Source organism: Mesoplodon bidens (genome assembly GCF_964165515.1).
Source record: "Mesoplodon bidens genome assembly, chromosome: 10".
In the NCBI taxonomy this organism is placed as follows: Eukaryota; Metazoa; Chordata; class Mammalia; order Artiodactyla; family Ziphiidae; genus Mesoplodon; species Mesoplodon bidens.
In genome coordinates, this window is record NC_138172.1 from 43865437 (window position 1) to 43883627 (window position 18191).

Genomic DNA, 18191 nt, shown 5'->3' on the forward strand with positions numbered 1-18191 from the left:
TCCCACAAATGTGCTCCCAGATCCACAAACACAGACCACACTGAAAAATAGAGCCTCTTTATTGGTACCTGTAAGTTCAGGTACAAGGTGTTCCCACAAGCTCGCAGGCTGGCAAGGCCTCCTAGGCAAGAGGGCAGGCCCAGAGCCTGGGCTTCTTGGCACAGACACAGAAAAATGAATAAATTACAGTCCTAATACTCAGGGACAATACAGAAACTATGATGTGAAATTCAACATCTGCAAACAAAGGGCATGAAAGCCATAAGGAGCCACCCCTCGCCCCTGGCCAACTGGCCTTAGGGTACAGGCAGGTGGACCAGGCTGGAGTGCGTGCCTGGAAAGCCCTGAGTGGTCAGGGGCGTGCTACAGGCCCTGGGGCAGCCCCTTGCCCTCTCTGGGCCTCCGGCTTCCCCCTCCTACATTGACGGGCTTGGAATAAAAGCTGCAGCCTTTGGGGAGGGGGAAGATGGGGCAGAGGACAGGAAGGAGAGGGGGATGCGTGGGGCAGAAGAGGGTTTTGGTCACGGTTGGTCAGCCCAGCCCCTCCCCCTGCCCAGATGCGGTCCCAGGCCAGCCCCGGCTTGCTCAGCCAGCCGCAGCAGGGCAGCTGCCACATTAGATGGAGGGCTCAAATCCATGCCTGGTCTACACCAAAGTCCCGGCGAGGGCAGGGCTGCAGGACTAAAAGGCAAAGGGACTCGCAGGGGTCAGTGCCCCACCCCGACCCTAGCATAGCCTGCCAGCCACCTAGTCTCCAAATAAATTATGGAAATAAATTATAGTCTTCACAGTCCAGAGGATTCAGCCACCCATGAGTCTAGGGCTCAGGGTGGCAGAAGAAGCCTTAAGAAGTGGCTGATTTCAGCCCTGTGTGGCTGTCTTTGGGCTTAGGAACATCATACAAGACCGAAAAGGAGTCTGCAAAGCTCCAGAGGAGCCACATTTCTTCCTGCTCCTGGCACGGCCATGGAAGTGGAAGAGAGGGTGTGGGCATATGGGGGACCAGGCAGCTGAAAGGGGAAGTGCCCCCCCGTCCCGCTTCAGCACAGGTTACAAAAATAAATAAATAAATCCAGAGTGTTGCATGAAAATTAGGAGTGCCCACATGGGAGCCAGCCAATGGGAGACCGTTACATACAGACAGACCTCAGGGAGCCCCCAATTACAACAAAGCAGCAACAGGGCTCTTGGGGCCGGGAAAAGGCACCCTAACCCTCACACAGACACAGGCTCTACCAGCGATGCTGGGGCAGTGTCCTCAAACAACTGGCTGTCCATGAAGGGAGCCAGGGCCTCAGCGGCTGGCTCAGACAAGCCCATGATGGACTCCAGGAAGCACGTGCTGGCGTCCCCAGGGGGAGAAAAGGCAGGCAGGGCGAAGTGGGGCGCCTCGAGGTTGTCCAGGCTATCAGACACCTTTTGGGAGGTGTAGTGGGGCCCCAGACTGTAGTCTGGCAGGGCCTGGAGCAGCTTGAAGGAGTCACAGGAGGACAAGCTCAGGTCCACTGAGCTGCTCTGGCCGGCATCCGTGATGGTTGGCACCGGGGGGCTGGGGAGGCTGCCTTCCCCCAAGCTTTCAAGGCCACTATTGAGGAAGCAGCTGGCATCCAGGTTGGCGTTTTCATCCAGGATGCCTGACGTGAGGCTGGAGCTGGAATAGCTGTGGGTCCAGCTGGCCAGGCCAGCGGGGTCACCGGTACCAAAGATGTCAGCTGGGTGGAAGCAGCTGAGGTTGTCCAGGCTGCCCACACCCCCTTCCTCCTCCTCCTCCCCCTCTCCACCCAGGTCAGAGTCACTGAAGCTCAGGATCCGAGCCAGGCTGTCATCGTCCACTCCAGGCTGGAAGCCGGGGCCGGGCAGGGCCGGGTGGGCAGAGCCACTGGGGGCCTCGCTACTGCTCGATGCTGTGGACGAATCGGTCATGTCGCTGCTGCAGCTGTTGTCTCCCAGCTCGCTGCTCACGGGGGGCTTGGCCAGCGGGAACGTGGGGGCCAGGACCTGCTCGCTAGGGCTGAATGTGGCACCCTGGGCCGGGGCCTCCAGCTCCCCAAGGCTCTCGGCCCCCTGCTCCAGCTGCAGGCGGGTGAGCGTGTGGATGAAATGGGTCTGAACTCGTGCCTGATTAAATTCCACACGGCCCTTAGGGTTCTCACAGCCCTCTCTGCAGCAGCCACAGGGGAACGCTGTGTGGTCCATCTGCAAAGAAAGCAGAGGTGCAGGTGAGGATCCGGTGGACCCCGGAGAAGCCCCTGACTCAGGCTCGCCTTCCCAACCCCGCCTGGCTCCGTACCTGGCACTTGATGCCCGCCAGGCTACAGCTGCAGGTCTCAGGATCACAGACCCTGTCACAGCGACAGCCACAGTCCTCCCGGGACTGGCGCAGTGCCTGCAGCTCTCGCTTCTCCTCGCGATCGATCCTCCGCACGCCCGAGGCCCGCAGCAGAGCCCGCCGCTTCCGGGCTGGGTAGGGCTGGAGGAAGGTCATTTCCTCCAATTGGCCACCTGCCACGGCCACTGCCAAATCCTCCTCCACAGAGGCATCATCTATGGTGTCCACTGTAAGCGGCAGGTCGGCCTCCGTCTTGGGTACCCCGGCCTCCGAAAGCTGTGTCCAGAGAAGAGAGGAGGGACGTGAGAGGCAGACACGGATGCAGTTTCTGGCAGCATCGGTCACTTGATAAATACCCCCCTGCCACGTGCTTACTCTCTCTGGGCTGGGCACTGTGGATGCCATAGTGAATGGGACAGCCAAGAAAACACCCTCAGGGCATTTGCAAACAGGTTTCCTATTCATGTCATTCCCCAGTTCGTGGACAAACCCCCTCCCCCAGACAGAAACACCGACCTCTGGTGTCCCATCCACTCCCCCTCCCCAGTGAGGTCGGGCATATTCAGGCACCACGTCCCCAGCCCTGCAGCAAACAGAAGACCTTCTATACCCATCTGCCTGCAGATAATTTGGCAGCGTACCCTGATCAGGCCAATCACAGCCCCACAGGCCTCCCAAAAACACAACAAGCAAATCAGCATCCACCCTGACACCTGTCCCCCCAAGGCTAGGACTTCAGAGCAACTCCTGGGGCGAGGGCCATGCAGAGGGTCTCCCCACCTTCCATCTGAGCGCCTCCAGCTTCTCCTCCTTCAAGCGTAGGCGCAGCTTCTCTTGCCGTGCCCGGGCTTGCTCCTGCGTAAACTCGGCCAGGGAGAAGCGGCGGTAGGCACTGTGGCGGGAGGCCATACCCAGGGTGCAGCCGCCGCGGCTGGGCACACTGGTGAAGCCCTGGCACCGAGGGAAGTAGAAGACAGTGATGCCATCGAAGGCTACCCGGCCTGGGCGCTTCCGGGGGGCCCGCTTCAGGATGGACAGGGCTGGAAGGCAGGCAGGGGAGGGGCGAGCATTAGTTCTTCGTGAGGCAGGGCCTAACCCCCAGGAGGTGATGCTGAACCCTCTCTCCTCACACCCCTCCCACCCCCCAAAAAAATGGATCTGAGCCTAGGAGCCGGCCTGGCCACTGGAGCTGGTAAAATGCAACATCACCCTATGTCAACACTGGCTCATTGTTATTTACCAGTCCAAATGAGAGCATTAAACATCTTTCCCATCTTTAGTAGCCATTTACAGCTCCCCTGCACAGTTTTCTATAGTTGTTTTTTTTTTTTTTTTTTTTTTTGTAGCTGGAGGCGGTGAGCGCCATGCTGCATGCGGGATCTTAGTTTCCTGACCAGGGATGGAACCCGTGCCCCCTGCAGTGGAAGCACGGAGTCTTAACCACTGGGCCACCAGGGAAGTCCCTCTATAGTTCTTAAAAAATTTATTTGTAGGAGCTTTTTATATATATTCAATATTAGACATTAATCATCTAACCTATCTGTGCAAATATTTTAGTCCTTTTTTTTTTAAACATCTTTATTGGAGTATAGTTGCTTTACAATGTTGTGTTAGTTTCTGCTAGTCCTTTATTTTTGCTTTTGGGCTTTTACGAAATAATTTCTAAGGTTTATGTAATCAAAAGTATATTGAGCTCTTCCTTTATAGCTTCTGCATTTTGCAACAAGCTTAGAAAGGTCTACCCTTTATAAGTTATTAAGTATGTTGATTAGTAAGCTATGTATTGGCATATTCGATATATATACTGGTATATTATTGATTTTTATTAGGTTGAACCATAAGAAGCTACCATGAAATAATCAAATCTTAGCAATTCCATATAGTTAAACTTAATATATTAATTTTGTACCCAGCTACCTGAGGGAATTCCCTTCTAATAGGTTTTCTGTATACATATTCTTGAATTTATCATGTAGTCGAACACCTGCAAATCATGGCAATTTTGCCTGTCCCAATCCAGTATATTTCTCATTCTCTTTGCTAACTGAATTGTCTAGCACTTCCTGAACAATGTCAACTAACAGTGGTGACAGACAGTGTCCTCATCTTGTTCCTAAGTGGGACTGCTTCCAGTATTTCCTCATTAATTGTAATGCCAGGTTTTAGATTAAGACATATTTTTTTTATCATTTAGGGTAGAATTTACTTATTCTTATCATACAGAGGGTCTTATCTGGAAGGAATATTACATGTTATCAAATATTCTTTCAGTATCTATAGCGGCTCTTATATTTTTCCTCCTCTGACATAGTCATTTGGTAAACTAAATGATTAGATTTTATAGTATTAAACCATCCTTGTATTTCTAGAGTAAACCCATAGTAGTTTAGTCAGTTAATGTACTGTTAGATTCTATCTGGTAAAAATTATACTTTCTCATGTATAATGTACAGATATGCATATAGTACATAAATAGACATATCTGTGGTATTAAGACATCATGGTGGGGAGGATCAGGGGAAAAATGTCTCAATGGGCTCCTTGGGGTTTGGGGTGCAATAATGAAAAATAAGGTTGAGAAACACTGCTCTAGGGCCATCTTTGTCAGTTTGGAATCAGAATTACACAAGCTTGAAAAAATAACTGGGAAAAAACCTTTTCACTGCGTTCAGGCAAAGCCAAACAGCGTTTTGCTAGGCGAGGGACCGGCCTGACAGGCCCCGCAGGACAGAAGCGTGGGGTGTGGGACTCGGGCAGTTCAGCTGGTAGAGGATAGGGAGCCAGCTGGAGAAACAAAACAGGAACTGAGGGACAGAGCTGGGCGGGAAGGCCCCAGGGCCACTGAGGAGCCCTGCCCTGAACATGATGACTTCTAAGCTGGAGAGTCCCAAGGTTAAAGGTGAATGTAGCTGGACCCAAGTGCCTCTGGACAGGGGGCATTCCCAAGTGACCCCTGTAGGACAGGAAGTGGATGAGGTGGGGAGTCAAGTAGGGAAGCTAAAGCCATGGGGACACGACCTCCAGAGGCCAGAACGACTTCATCAGGGCCCCCCAATTTCATCTTCAGGAAGGAAAGAGGGGTGTAATGGGTTCCCAGGGTGAAGGGACTCACGGGTGAAACTTCGGGGGCCACAGAAGTCGCGGTCAGGCAAGGGCATCTGATCCCAGGGGCCCTCCTCATCCGAGTCCCAAGACAGAGAGGCCGAAGAGCTCGGGGAGCAGGAGGGAGAGTGGCGGCCCGAGGAGGACAAAGAGGAGGAGGACGAGCAGAGTGAGGAGGAGTCCTCATCCAGCTGGTCAAACTTCCTCTTCAGCAGCCCAGTCATGGTGGTGAGGGGTACTCTGGGGTCTGGGCACAGACAGCCTGGAACAGGAAGGGGAAAGCTCTAGGTGGCAGGCCTGAGGGCAGGAGGTGGGCACCCAGCCCTGGTCATCACCTCTCCCACCTACCCTCCGAGGCAGCCCAGGCCCTCCCCGAGGAGCCCTACGTGACAGGGCCATGTCTCTAGTAGGCTTCTTTGCACCAAACGGAGCACTGAGATCCAAACCCTCATTCTGGCCCTTACAGACTCCCGCCACCTCTGCCCCAAAGCCTTCCTGGGACAGCACCGGGCACCTTCCCCTCTACCTCCTGTAACCCACCTACACGCACGCACACGCCAGACCGACAGATGGACCGACAGACCTCAGCCTGGCCACGCTCATTCCCCGGCAGGAATCCTGGGGCTGACTCACTGGCTGGGTGATTCACACAGCTGCATCTGTGTGCCTTTGTGTGTGTGAGGCTGGGCGCACGCCGACAGCCTGCACAGCCCTCGTACAGTGGCTCTTCCTCCTCCTCCTCCTGCCCCTAGCACACCCACAGACACGCCGCCTGCACACCCCGGCAACGGGCCCTCGTTCAGGGCCAGGCTGACCAGGACTCAGGGAACAGGGTGGCTTTGACACCAGCCCCGATTTCCAGCGTCCAAATTCCCTGTGATGGAGCTGCTCGGACTCTCCCTTAGAAACCCCCGCCCACAAGAGAAGTCCCCGGCCTCCAGGCCTGACTGGGGCCAGAGCCACCTGGGCTTTGTGTCTCTTTAGCATCTCCTGTTTGATCTTCAAAATTCACCTTCATCTTGCCTTCCACTCCAATATCTAACCCTGTTTGTTTGAAATAACTTCCTAGGGAAATTATTTTCTCCCCTTAAAAAAAAAAACCGTCTTCTAGTAAAACTGACCGGCCAAGACGACGCTCTCCCGTCCGTAGCTGGGTGACTTGGAGCACCCCAGGATACACTGCTCGCTGTGTCTCCCCTTTAAGGATCGCAGCCCTCCACAGGAGTGCAACCAGAGATTCCCACAGCTTGGCTGGCCTCAACCGAGTGGAGGGCACTTGGGGTTCCTTCCCTGAAATGCTGCAGCAAATAACAACCCCTTCCACTGCTTGGGAATCCCCAAATGACTCGGTCCTTAGGGCTGAGCCCAGCTACCTTGTCTCTCTGTGCCTCCTGAGCACTCAGGGCTGGGCCCCAGGAGGTCACCAGGAGGAAGGGGAAACGATGCAGAGGCCCCAGTGCTGGGGAGCCCCTCCCCCACTGCCATCACAGGAAATGAGAGTGAACAGGAAAAACCAACCAGAAGGCTGGCGATCTCCCCTACTCAGGTGTCCTTTCTAAACACCCCTATCCCCGTTTGCCTAGCCTTCCACAAAGTCTCTGGATCCCAGACCCAGGCGGTATGCCGTCAACCAACTTGCTAGATGAAATTCATCCCAGGGACAGCCTCTCCCCACAGGCACATGAGCAGCAAGAGAAGCTCCCCGACTTGCCAACCCTCCAACAACAGCGGGCCCAGGGAAGGAGGATACACAGGTGTTTCCGGGGGCTTCTCAGCAAATAATTTCTCAGGCTTGGCACCCCCCACCCCACCCCCGGGTCAAACCACAAACAAACACAACCCAGCTCTCAGCTGACCTGAAGGCTCTCACAGGAGATGCAGGAACTCATGGCCCAGAGGCAGGCATACACACACATACACACAAGCAGATGGAGCACAGAGGCACCCAGACACAGAAACACACAAGGACAAACCACAACCCACGCATCTTGTCCCCACCACAATCCCGCTGGGAGGCCCCATCCTTTCCCAAACTCCAGATGCTGTCTACAGGGTGCTGAATGCCGTCCTAATCACACGCCTAAGCCTGAGATTCCCCCGAACCAAAGGCTCACTTGGTCTCTCTGCCTGGCCACCCCTTAGAAACAAAATTCTGCAGGCCCCAAATCGAACCCCTTGTCTCTGTTCCCCACCCCCCATGCCATCTGTTCCTCTTCCTGTGTTCCCTATCTTAGTAACAGCACTGCCACCCACCCACTTACTCAAGCCAGAAACCTGCAGTCATCCTCAATTCCTTCCTGTCTCCCTCCATCCACATCCAGTCACCCAGTCCTGGAAGTACACATTAGCTCATTTAAGCCACACAAGGCCAGGCACAGACTTGATAGGTATCACGGAGGCCACCCAGCATAGTGTTAAGAAAACCTTGGCTCCAGAACCAGACTGCTTACATTTGAACCCTGGCTTGGCTATCAGTTGGCTGGGTGACCCTGGGCAAGTTCCTTAACTTCTGTGTCTTCAATTCTTTGTCTTACAACCTCACAGGGATGGGAAGTTTACGTGAATCATTACATGTCAGGTTCTTAGAACAGTGGTAAATGCTTGGTGAATGTGTCATTCTACACTGAGAAAAAAAGAAAGAGCTCCTGGATACACACAATACAGATGGATCTCACTGATATCATGTTGAGTGACAGAAGCCAGACACGAGATTACATGTGAATGAAGTTCAAGAAAAGGCAAACCCAGTCAGTGATGATACAGTTCAGAATCGTGATTATCCAGCAAGTGGGAAGGGCATGCACTGGGGACAGTCATGAGGGAATTTTCCCGGGGCGGGGGGGTCGGGGGAGAGGGGTGTCTAGAAATATTCTATGTGGATCTGGGTGGTGGTTCCATAGTGTCTAAAACATCTCACTGTACACATAAGATTCATATACTTTGTGCATTTTACGTATGTCACCTTCAATTCTGAAAGTCTGTTACCCCTATGTCTCTGTCCCACTGCTACTACCCATGTCCCCTGCCTCTGTTCTTGCCCTCTGCCCGCAGCCACTCTTTACCCTAGAGTGATCTTACTAAACCACGTGTCTATCTACCGTCACCCCCATGCAGAAAATCATTCCCTAAGGGGAGCACTTAGGATCAAGTCCACAATTCCAAAAGAGGCTGAGAAAGGCCTGGCTGCTGCCTCCCCTCCAGATTCATCATGCAAGACTCTCCCCACCCCCCTCACTTTATACTCCAGCTGAACTTGCAGTTGCCCAAATGGCTATGACCTGCTCACTTCCTGGCCTTTGCACAAGCTGGAACCCAGCCTCACTCCCCTTTAGAAGTCATCTCCAAAAAGGCCTCCCTGAAACCCTCACTCCTCCCCACTACATGCCTCTCTGGGCTCCCGCGGGCTCTTGGGATTCCCCCTTCACAGCCCTTAAGGCCCCTTCCTACAATGGCCTCACTGCTCATCTCCCTCATGCCAGGCTGAAGGCCTCTCGGCCTGATCGGCACTGTGCCTGTGCCTGGAATAGAGTCTGGCACAGAGAAGGCTCCTGAGGACCATCAGAGGTAGGCAGCTGACGCTGCAGATCAGGTATGCACAGAGAAACGATTTAGGTACATGAGGTCTCGGGGGCCCACTGGTCAGTGTGCCCTCCTCCTGCTCCTGTCACAGTTAGTTGGAGGGGAGGACGTGCCCATCCCCCAACCTGTGCCTGAGGGTTTGAGCAAGAATAGCACCCAGAAGGGGGTAGCTCTGAGAGCAGGAAAAGGAAGCTCAGGCTGCAGGCAGGTGCCAACACAGGCATCTCAGGAGGTTCCCCAAGAGTAAACAAATAGAAGGAGTGTTAAGGAAGCAGGTTCAAGCCAGACACCCTGGCTCTGCCTCAGGGATGTCTACAGAATGGGAGCTTAAGGTGAGGGGGTTATAAACTCCAAGGCTGGAGACAGGGAAACGGGGACACAGGAAAGCTACAGCCCGTGGTGCAGGTTCTAATGATGAGCACCCAGCAAAATCTGCAGACCTGGAAATGGGAAATCATCTCCTCCCTGACACTGGGGGAGGAGGAAGAGCCCCTGGCTCTTGTGCTCGGCCACCGGACCTAGGGATCCAGAGGCTGAGAGAGGCAGAGGCAGATGAGACAAAAAGACTCAGCCAGAGACAGGAGAGGCCAAGTCAGAAAAGGAATGAAAGATAGTGAAAGAGTCCAAGAAAAGTGTCAGACAGTGAGTCAGAGGGTGGGGGAGGGGCCCTCAGCAGCTACCCAGGAATCAAGATCCTGACCGTGGCACCGTTCCCAGGGTGAGCACAGCCCCCTCCGAGGGTCCTGGAGGAAGGAAAAGCAATTCCCAGGAGCCTGCTCAGACAGAAATACCACACCCCCAAGGAGCCCCGGAGACAGGCCCTGAATCGAAGAGAACCAGGCTTCTTCCGGGATCTGCCTGGGCCCTGAGAATCAGGCCGCCCTGCCATCACCACTCACAGAAGCTGACAGCCCAAGAGGAGGAGGGGCGCCTCCCCACCCTACTAGCCACAACTATCTACACACTCAGGCCACACCATGTGAGCCGAGGGAAGGCCACCTCACCCTGGGTACCAGGCAAACAAACAAAGGCTGTTTGGGGGCAGGAATCCCCAGGCCTCCGAAAAGTCACATCAACTCCTCTTCGACCACAGCAGTCCCAATGCCCTGGCCCCCAGTGAGAGCTGGTATTGGGAAGGGGGCACCTTCAGCTGCCTCCACCCTCCTTCAGGAATTTGAAGAATGTCCTTTAACCTCAGAGTCCCAGGCCTTGGCCAGGCCAGGCCAGCTCCCCCTAGGTACCTGGGGTCAGACGACCTCGGATCCTCAGGAACTACTCACTGGCAGAAGGAGAGAGCACCTCTGAGCACCTCAGGCCCCCACGGGGATTGGCTAGAAAGGCAGCCAGGGGAGCCCAGAGAGGGCAGGCAGGAAGCCTTGACACACTCCTCCCCCACCCATCCCTCCAAAAGTGATCTCCGGGGGAGGGGACAGTTCCTCAGCCTTGGCCTCCAGGGCCTGGCACTGGGGAGGTGCCAAACGTTTGCTGGCTACATGAGGCAATTGCTCCTGCAGAAAGGAAACTGCACCTGGCAGAGACTGCTTCCTCCACCTAAGCGAGGCCCCCTTCACTCTCATTCATTCATTCCTTCAACAAATATTTATGGAGTGCCTAAGACATGCCAAGCACTGTGTCACACACCTGGGCATACAGGGAGCAAGACACAGACCAGTGCTGCCCCCCTGAAGCTTTGAGTTTAGTGGGGAGGAGTATAATGAGTTACAAACCGTGCTGAGTGCTGGGATGGAGGGTGGGAGGGGTACAGCTGGGGGTGAGGACAGATCTCTTGGAGTAAAGGATGGGATGTAGGAAAAGTTCCAGAGAGAGAGGGGGGCACAGGAAGCGGGAGGGACTTGAAGAGGAAGAGGCAGAGAGATGAGGGGGAAGGGGCGGCCTGGGAGGGGGCTTCAGGAGCCAGGGAGCCAGGAAGCCAGGGCTGACAGGGCAGGCTGAGGGCACAGGAAGCTACAGAAGGGTTGAAGTAGGGAGTGACAATACCAGATTTGCATTTTAAAAAGATGGCTCAGCAAGGGACAGAAGGGGGTGTGACCAGTTGGACCAAGCTGCCAGAGCTAGGTGAGAGATGACAAGCCAAAGGCTTAGGAGAAAGGGGAAGGGAACCTGGTGACCTCTGGAGGTCGGGACCAAAGAAGGCAGTGATGATGAGGATTTGGGGGTAAGCTATGAGTTCCGCTCCAGAGGACTGTGAGACATCTGAGTGGAGGTGTCGAGTGGGCAGTGGAGCCCGGGAGGGACCCCCTTGTGTCAGGAGTGTGGGCTGTGTGTGACTGTGCCAGGGAGCAGGAGTGACTAAGTGTGTGACGGCTGCTGTAGTGTGGGCATCTCAACAGTGCCGTGCCGGTGTAAGGGCCCCCGGGGAGGGGAAACTGAGGACCTGTAGGAAGTACGTGCTGGGGAGGGAGCCGTGCGTGGGAGAAGCCTACATGTGCCCGCGGGTGGCCTGTATAGCTGCGCCCGTGACTCACAGCGGTGGCCTCTGCGTGTGACGGTGACTGACAAACAGGTGAGCGTACGACACAATCCCTCCTCCTCCCTCCCTCCCGGGGTCCGTGACTCACGGAGACTCACTCCACTCTCACCCCTCCACTCCCTCCCTGACTGACGCCGGGCACTCGCCGCAGCCCCGGCACCCGCCCCCGGGGGGAGCCCGAGGAGGAAGGCGACAAATGTCACCTGCTCCGGCCATGCGAGGAACTTCTGAAAAGTTCTCAGGCAACTGGGTCAAAAGGGAACTCACCCGCGGACGCGCGCCCGTCGCCAGCCCGCCGCCAGCGCGTAACCACGGCTCGGCAGCCACCCGCCCCACGCTCGGGGCGCCGGGACCTCTTGGGGTCCCGGCGGCGGGGCGGGGGAGGGGAGCGGAAAACCTGAGACTGTCGCCTCCCGGTCTCCCGACCCGGACTCCGGCCGTGGCGCGCCGTCCGGGGCCGGGCTGTCCCCGCCCCGGCACTCGCTCAAAGTGGCGGGGGGCAAACGGCAGGGTCCGGGAAGCAGCGCGTCCCGTGTGGGACACCCCCTCCTCAAGGTCCCGTCCCCCGGCCCGGAGCCCACGGTGCTGACCTGCGATCCGGACGCTCGCCAAGGGCAACGCCGCGACCCGCGTCCTGGCCGGGAACGCCCCCTGCGCTGCGACCCCGCGCTCGCGCGCTCGCTCGCTCGGTGGGCAACCGTCGGCCCAGCAGCCCCTCGCTTGAGCGTCCGGCAGCGGCGGCGGCGGCAGGAGACTGGCTGCGCCTGGCCCCGCCCGTAGCTCCGCCCTCCTCGTCAGTGGAAAACTCCGGGGCTCACGGCGCTGACGCACGCCGGGCCTCCCGCCCGCCGCCCCGCCCCGCCCCGCCCCGGTGGTACCGCCCCCCCCGCCCCGGAGGCACCGCACCCCCACGGCCCGAGCCAACGTAGCGGCCCCAGGCCTCCCTGTGGACTCTGACCCCGCGCCAGCGCCGCGGGCGCTCTCGGCCCCCAGCCTCTCCCGCGCCCCTCCGCCGCCCTCCCCCGGGCCCTCTCCCGCACGCGTTCCGGGAGTCTCCGACACTCCCGGCAGGCCGAGCAGGTCGGGAAGATCCCCACCTCTGCTCGCGGCCCCCGTTTACAGATTGGTACACTGAGGCCCGGAGCAGCGCGGAGCGTCCGTCAGGCCACCCGGCGGTGGCAGAGCCCAGGCCTCCTACACGCCCTTACCGCCACCCAGCCGAGGCAGTTTACTATAATCCCATCAAACGTTCCCTCCTCTGCCCCCTTCCTACCCCCCACCGCCAGATCGCCTGGAAAGTATACTCTGGGGATGAAACGGGTGGGGGATGGGAGTAGAGATAGGGGGTTGGGTGAGAAGGTCATCCTTGGTCCCGACCTTCACCTCTGCCCATGGGCCAGAGACTCTGCAGAAGCCCTGAGCTAGGGGTTCCTATAACCAGCTTATCCCCATCCCCACCGCCACCCGATCCCTCTCTTTAAAAAGAAGAAAAAAAAGGCTGGTTTCTTCTCAGCCAAACCCTGGCCACTTAAAATGGCCCACTGCCCGCTCTGCTCCCGCCAAGGCCTTTCCTGGGTAGGGGCCAACTCTCCCAGTATTACTGCGCCGGGGAAAGTGTGTGCATGCCCCGGCAGTGAGTTCTGGCCCAGGAACCCACCCTCCGCCCCTCTTCCCAAGCGCTGGTCAGATCCTACCCACCACGCGTGCCCTGAGCGTTTCTACCCTCACACCTTCCCTGCAGGTGTTCCTCTCACCTGGAACGCCTTCTTGCCCTCTGGCTGCTTACCAGAACCCCACCGCCTTTAAGGTCTCAGCTTGCACTGCCTCCTCCAGGGAGCCTTCGTGGGAGCCTGACCCTCCCCCCTCCCAGTCTGGCTCCCGCTGCATTCTGGGTTCTTCTCTGACTGTCCTAGAAGAACTGTGTGTGACTAGCCCAGCCCTCAGGATTCCCTTCTACCTCACTCCAGGTGGCGGGTGGGGGTGACCTGTCCTGCCTGGATGGTATCTGGGGTAGAGATGATAAGGGCCCCTCTAGCCACAGGTGTGTATGTGGAGGGGACCAGGAGGGGTCTGCCTGCCCTTTACCTTTCTAAGGAAGAACCATAGGAGGAACGCAGGTTGGGGGAAGCTACAGCCCCTGTTCTTGCTGGATGCTTTGAATGTGTGTACCTGGGCGGCCTGCAGGGGGGAGGTGTCTGGACAGCTGGAGCCAACCTTTCAGTGACTTCCCAGTGCCCTCAGGATGAAGTCTCAACTCTGTGGGGCCTACAAAGCCAGAATAATCAGGTCCTTGCCCACCTTTGCAACCTCACCTCTTTCTTCAAACTCCCATGCCCCACTCACTTCCCTGCTCCTCCATTTTGTCTTTAATGAGTGCACGTATTTTTACTTGCACATTGTGCTTGTAACATTGCTACAACCTAGTTTTAATTTACACACGAGGTATTCTGTTCTGTACCTCCATAAGCTTCTTCCACCCTTACCTCTGCATTTCCACCCCACACCCTTGATAACTGCACTCCAGCCCTGATTGCCAGCAGTCAGTTCTTGGGGTGTGTCCTGCTCATCCTGGTTTAAACTTCCAAAGATGCTACTCCCCAGCCTGCAGCTGCCTTGCACCCACTTAGTTGTATGGTTTCCTTGTGCATTTCCATGTGAGTTGTCTGTGAGCCCTGGGAGGGCAGGGACCATGTCTGACTATCCTTCGTGCTTGTGCTCATTAAGAACATATTGAATAAATTGTCTATGCAGTAAACGTGTACAGGGAGCTGGGGATCAAGGAGAGGGCAGGGCTGGAAGTGGGGATGGAAGGGTCATCAGCAGACAGCTGGTACCTTGAAGCCCTGGATGTGGGTGAGACAGCTCTGGAGGGAGTTGAAAGGCTACAAAGCTGTGTCCTTTGCTAGAGGTGACTCAGCCCTTAGGGCTATGAGGCGGATGGCTACCCACGCACTCCCACCCCCCTCAAATACTCAGCTGCACTGTCTCCTGTGGCTGCTGGGTGATAGACCTTGCTGGTCCCAAGGAATCACTTCTTCCACTGCCTCCTCCTTCCTGCCTCTAATCCTCTAGGTAGGTTCTCAGGAGACAGGGAGGTCTCTGTGACCTACAGTGGAGTTCTAGTTTTCTGTGTGTGTGTGTGTGTGTGTGTGTGTGTGTCTGTCTGTCTGTCTCTGTCTCTCTCTCTCAAGTCTTCCAATTTGTAAGATGGGGGCATTAGACCAGAGAACTCCACTACCTTCAACATTCCTTGAGCTAGTTTCTAGAAGATGCTGCCTGCTGATCAGGGAACTGGGTAGTGTTGAGCACTAGTTAATGAGGGTCTCTCAGGTTGTCTCAGTTTGCATCCTGCTGGGCTGTGTATGAGGGAAACCAGACAGGACAGAGACCAGAGCAGGGAGTTGGCAAGGGCTGGAATGGGGGCTTAGAGCAGGGAGCCCAGTGGTTGACAGGGTTTGGGAGGCAGGAAAAGAAAGAGAAAATAAGGGAAAACATAGGAGAATAAAAAGAATCAAATAAGTGATGTGTTTTCTCTAGAAAAGCATCCCCCTGTCCTGGGATGGGCTCACCAGATGTTCCCCAGATGTTGCTGGTGATGAGAAACATCTTCCTCTGGGATCACAAGTAAGCTCTTCCTGTTGGTAGGGAAATGAAGGGTCTGTTCCAAGGCAAGGAGGGTGGGTCTGGAGCAGCATCCATCTGTGACTATGGCACATGCATAGGCAGAAACACACCCACACACCCTCAGGGAATTTTTGAATACTTTGGAGAGTCCCACAAGTTTCTCAAACATTCAGCATCCATGGACCACCCAATTTTAGGTAAATAAAAAATTACTACTAGTTTTAAATAGATATTTTTTAAATTAAAAATTAATGATGCATTTCCATCCGAAAGATTAAAATTAAAAGGACTTTTTTTTAAGTACTAAATGTGGCAGGATTGTGAATTCATCAGATTTATCATACATTGTTGTTGGGAGGTAAACTGATACAGTTTGGAAAATAATTTGGCAGTACCTACTAAGGCCAGACTCTATGATCTTATAATTCTACTACTCTGTATATTCCCAAGAGAAAAAAAGGTGCTTATGTCCACGAAAGACACTTACAAGAATGTTATGGCAGCTTTATTCATAACAGCCTGAAACTAGAAACAACGCAAATGTCCAATAGGTGACTGAAAACAACTACGATTTATCATACAATGAAATATTACACAGCAATGAAAAAGAACAAACAATTGTCTCATATAATGACAAGGATGAATCTTTAAAACATTATGTTGAGTAAAAGAAACCAAGCACGAAAGAGGAATAACTATGATTCCATTTATTTATATGAAGTTTAAAAATAGGCAGAACTAAAGCACAGTGACAGATAATATTACCTTGGTGAGTATTGACTAGGAAGGGTGACGAGCCTTCTGGGGTACTGGAGATGTTCTATATCTTATTCTGGACAATGCTTGGACAAGTATATACATATGTAAAAATTCAAGGTCTACTCTTAAGATTTGTTTACGTCACTGTTTGTAAGTCTAACCTTGATAAAAGGAGGGGAGGAGGGGATGACAATCATAGTGCCATAACTGTGAAAGGGGTGCAGTTGTTCTCAGCTGTCCACCAGTAAGTCTACCTCCTGACCAGTGAGGGGTACCTGGGGCTCACAGGTCAGGTTCAGCTGTTTAGGTTTCTCTCCATCTAAATTACTATAAGAGTTTTATTCCACCATGATTCTTAGGTACAAGGAGGTTCATGGTTTTTGCATCTAAGGGTTTTATAGTTTTAGCTCTTACATTTACGTCTTTGATCAATTTTGAGTTAATTTTTGTATATGGTATAAGGTCAGAGTCCAGCTTCATTCTTTTGCATGTGAATAGCCAGTTTTCCCAGCACCCTGGCTGAAAAAATATTATTTTTCAAAATCAAATCAAAGCAGCTAAGTTCCAAGGAGAACTTCAACCTCAGTCAGCAGGGACCCTCTCCCATATGCTGCCTCCAAAGTTTGTCTGAGGAGTGGGGATGGCTTCTCTGTCCCAGATGGCCTGGCTCTCTGATCTTCAGTCTATGTTTTCTGCTCATGGGTAGCATGCCGCTATCCACGCCTATGGATCCAGAGAGAGTAGGTGGGCTCTGCTGTTTCTGAGCCAACCTTGGTTGTGGGAAGGGAAGGGAGGAGTCTTTAGTGAGACTGGGAATTCGGACTAAGTCCTGTCTCCTTAGGAGGCTCAAACATCCCTCTGGGGATAACCTCACCCTACCACCTCCTCCTCTGCCCAGTCCTGGGGAGCATCCTGTTCCTCTCCACCTTGCCTCTTCCTCCTTTCCCTCAAAGGAACTCATCTCTCCAACCCCCCATCCCTCCACGTACCCTAGTCCCTCAAACAGGCGAAAGGTGTGGCTCCCAGGCCGGCAGTGTCAACATCACCTGAGAACTTGTTAGAAATGAAGATTATTGGGTCCTCCCCACTAATCAGAAACTCTGGCAACGTGGCCCCAGCAACCTGCATTCTAACCAGCCCTCCATTGATTCTGATGCACATCAAAGACTGGGACCCACTGAGCTAAGGCTGTGGAAAGCAAAACCCAGGAGAGGGGAACGTCTTCAAGCACATTTCCTGAACATTCTTGTTCATCTAAACTGGAAGACTTTTTAGTGTAGATCTGTGGATTGAAAATCTGAGCAGTTAAGTTCTGGGTCAAAGGATTTTGACTGATATTGCCAAATCGCCCTTCCCAGAGTTGCACCAATTTTACTCTCAACCAGTAGTATTTGAACATGCCTGTTTCCCAACACCCTCCCTGGCACTGAGTGTTATCAAACTTATTGATCTCTGCCAATCTGATAGGAGAAACTAAGAAGAGATCTTACTGTTTTAATTGCATTGCTCTAGTTATGAGTGAAGTTGAGGCTCTCATAAGCCGTTTGTGTTTCCCTCTAAACCATGGGTTTATATTCTTTACTTGTGTTGTTTTAGGTCTTTGAGGATTAGGGGGATGAGCCCTTCTGTCTGTCACACATGTGGCACTTAATCCTGGTTTGCTTTTTACCCAGGTGGATAGTATGTTCTATCATACAGAAGTTTTAAATTTTTATGTAGTCAAATTTCTTAAATATTTACCTTAGGGATCCTGGTGTTTGTGTGTTGCATTCCCTATCAGAATACTACAAATAAATTCACCCATTCTTTTCTCTAAAGTTTTATGGTGTTTTTTTTTTGTCTTTTTTTTTTTGGATGCGTTGGGTCTTCGTTGCTGCGTACAGGCTTTCTCTAGTTTCAGCGAGCAGGGGCTACTCTTCGTTGCAGTGCGCAGGCTTCTCATTGCGGTGCCTTCTCTTGCTGCGGAGCACGAGCTCTAGGCCCACGGGCTTCAGTAGTTGTGGTGCATGGGCTTGGTTGCTCCGCGGCATGTGGGATCTTCCTGGAGCAGGGCTTGAAGCTGTGTCCTCTGATTGGCAGGGGGACTCCCAACCACTGCGCCACCAGGGAAGCCCTTTACGGTCTTATTTTTAAATATATAAATTCTTTATCCATTTGGAATTTATTTTGACTTAAGGTATGGTATAGGGTTTCCATTTTATTTTTTCCCCCAAATGAGTTATTTTCCTACCACCTTTTTCTTTTAATTCAAATGTCACCTTAAACAGAAATTGAATTCTCATGTGTTCTGGAGTCTGTTTCTAGTTC

The 18191-nt window shown here is 53.8% G+C and overlaps 1 protein-coding gene across 3 annotated transcripts; it reads right to left on the minus strand.

Moving 5' to 3' along the window:
- Positions 1-41: 41 nt before the first annotated feature.
- On the minus strand, positions 42-12238 carry CSRNP1 (cysteine and serine rich nuclear protein 1). 3 transcript variants are annotated; one of them, XM_081245617.1, is made up of 5 exons: positions 12092-12238; positions 5442-5693; positions 3110-3369; positions 2291-2605; positions 42-2196 (listed from the first exon to the last, which is right to left on the minus strand). In XM_081245617.1, exons 2-5 carry the CDS (start codon positions 5653-5655, stop codon positions 1216-1218), a joined length of 1770 nt encoding a protein of 589 aa, XP_081101743.1. In that variant the 5' UTR covers positions 5656-5693; positions 12092-12238; the 3' UTR covers positions 42-1215. The 3 variants fall into 3 exon arrangements, with proteins under 3 accessions (XP_081101743.1, XP_081101745.1, XP_081101744.1); XM_081245619.1 differs by lacking the exon at positions 12092-12238 and adding an exon at positions 10252-12059; XM_081245618.1 differs by lacking the exon at positions 12092-12238 and adding an exon at positions 6553-10222.
- Positions 12239-18191: the final 5953 nt, after the last annotated feature.

Excerpts from the sequence above, each read along its gene's own strand:
- CSRNP1 (XM_081245617.1), bottom strand. The coding sequence starts at position 5,655 with ATGACTGGGCTGCTGAAGAGGAAGTTTGACCAGCTGGATGAGGACTCC. Across the intron at positions 3,370-5,441 it reads TGGCCCCCGAAGTTTCACCC|CCCTGTCCATCCTGAAGCGG; the intron begins GTGAGTCCCTTC and ends CCTGCCTTCCAG. Across the intron at positions 2,197-2,290 it reads TGGCGGGCATCAAGTGCCAG|ATGGACCACACAGCGTTCCC; the intron begins GTACGGAGCCAG and ends CTTTCTTTGCAG.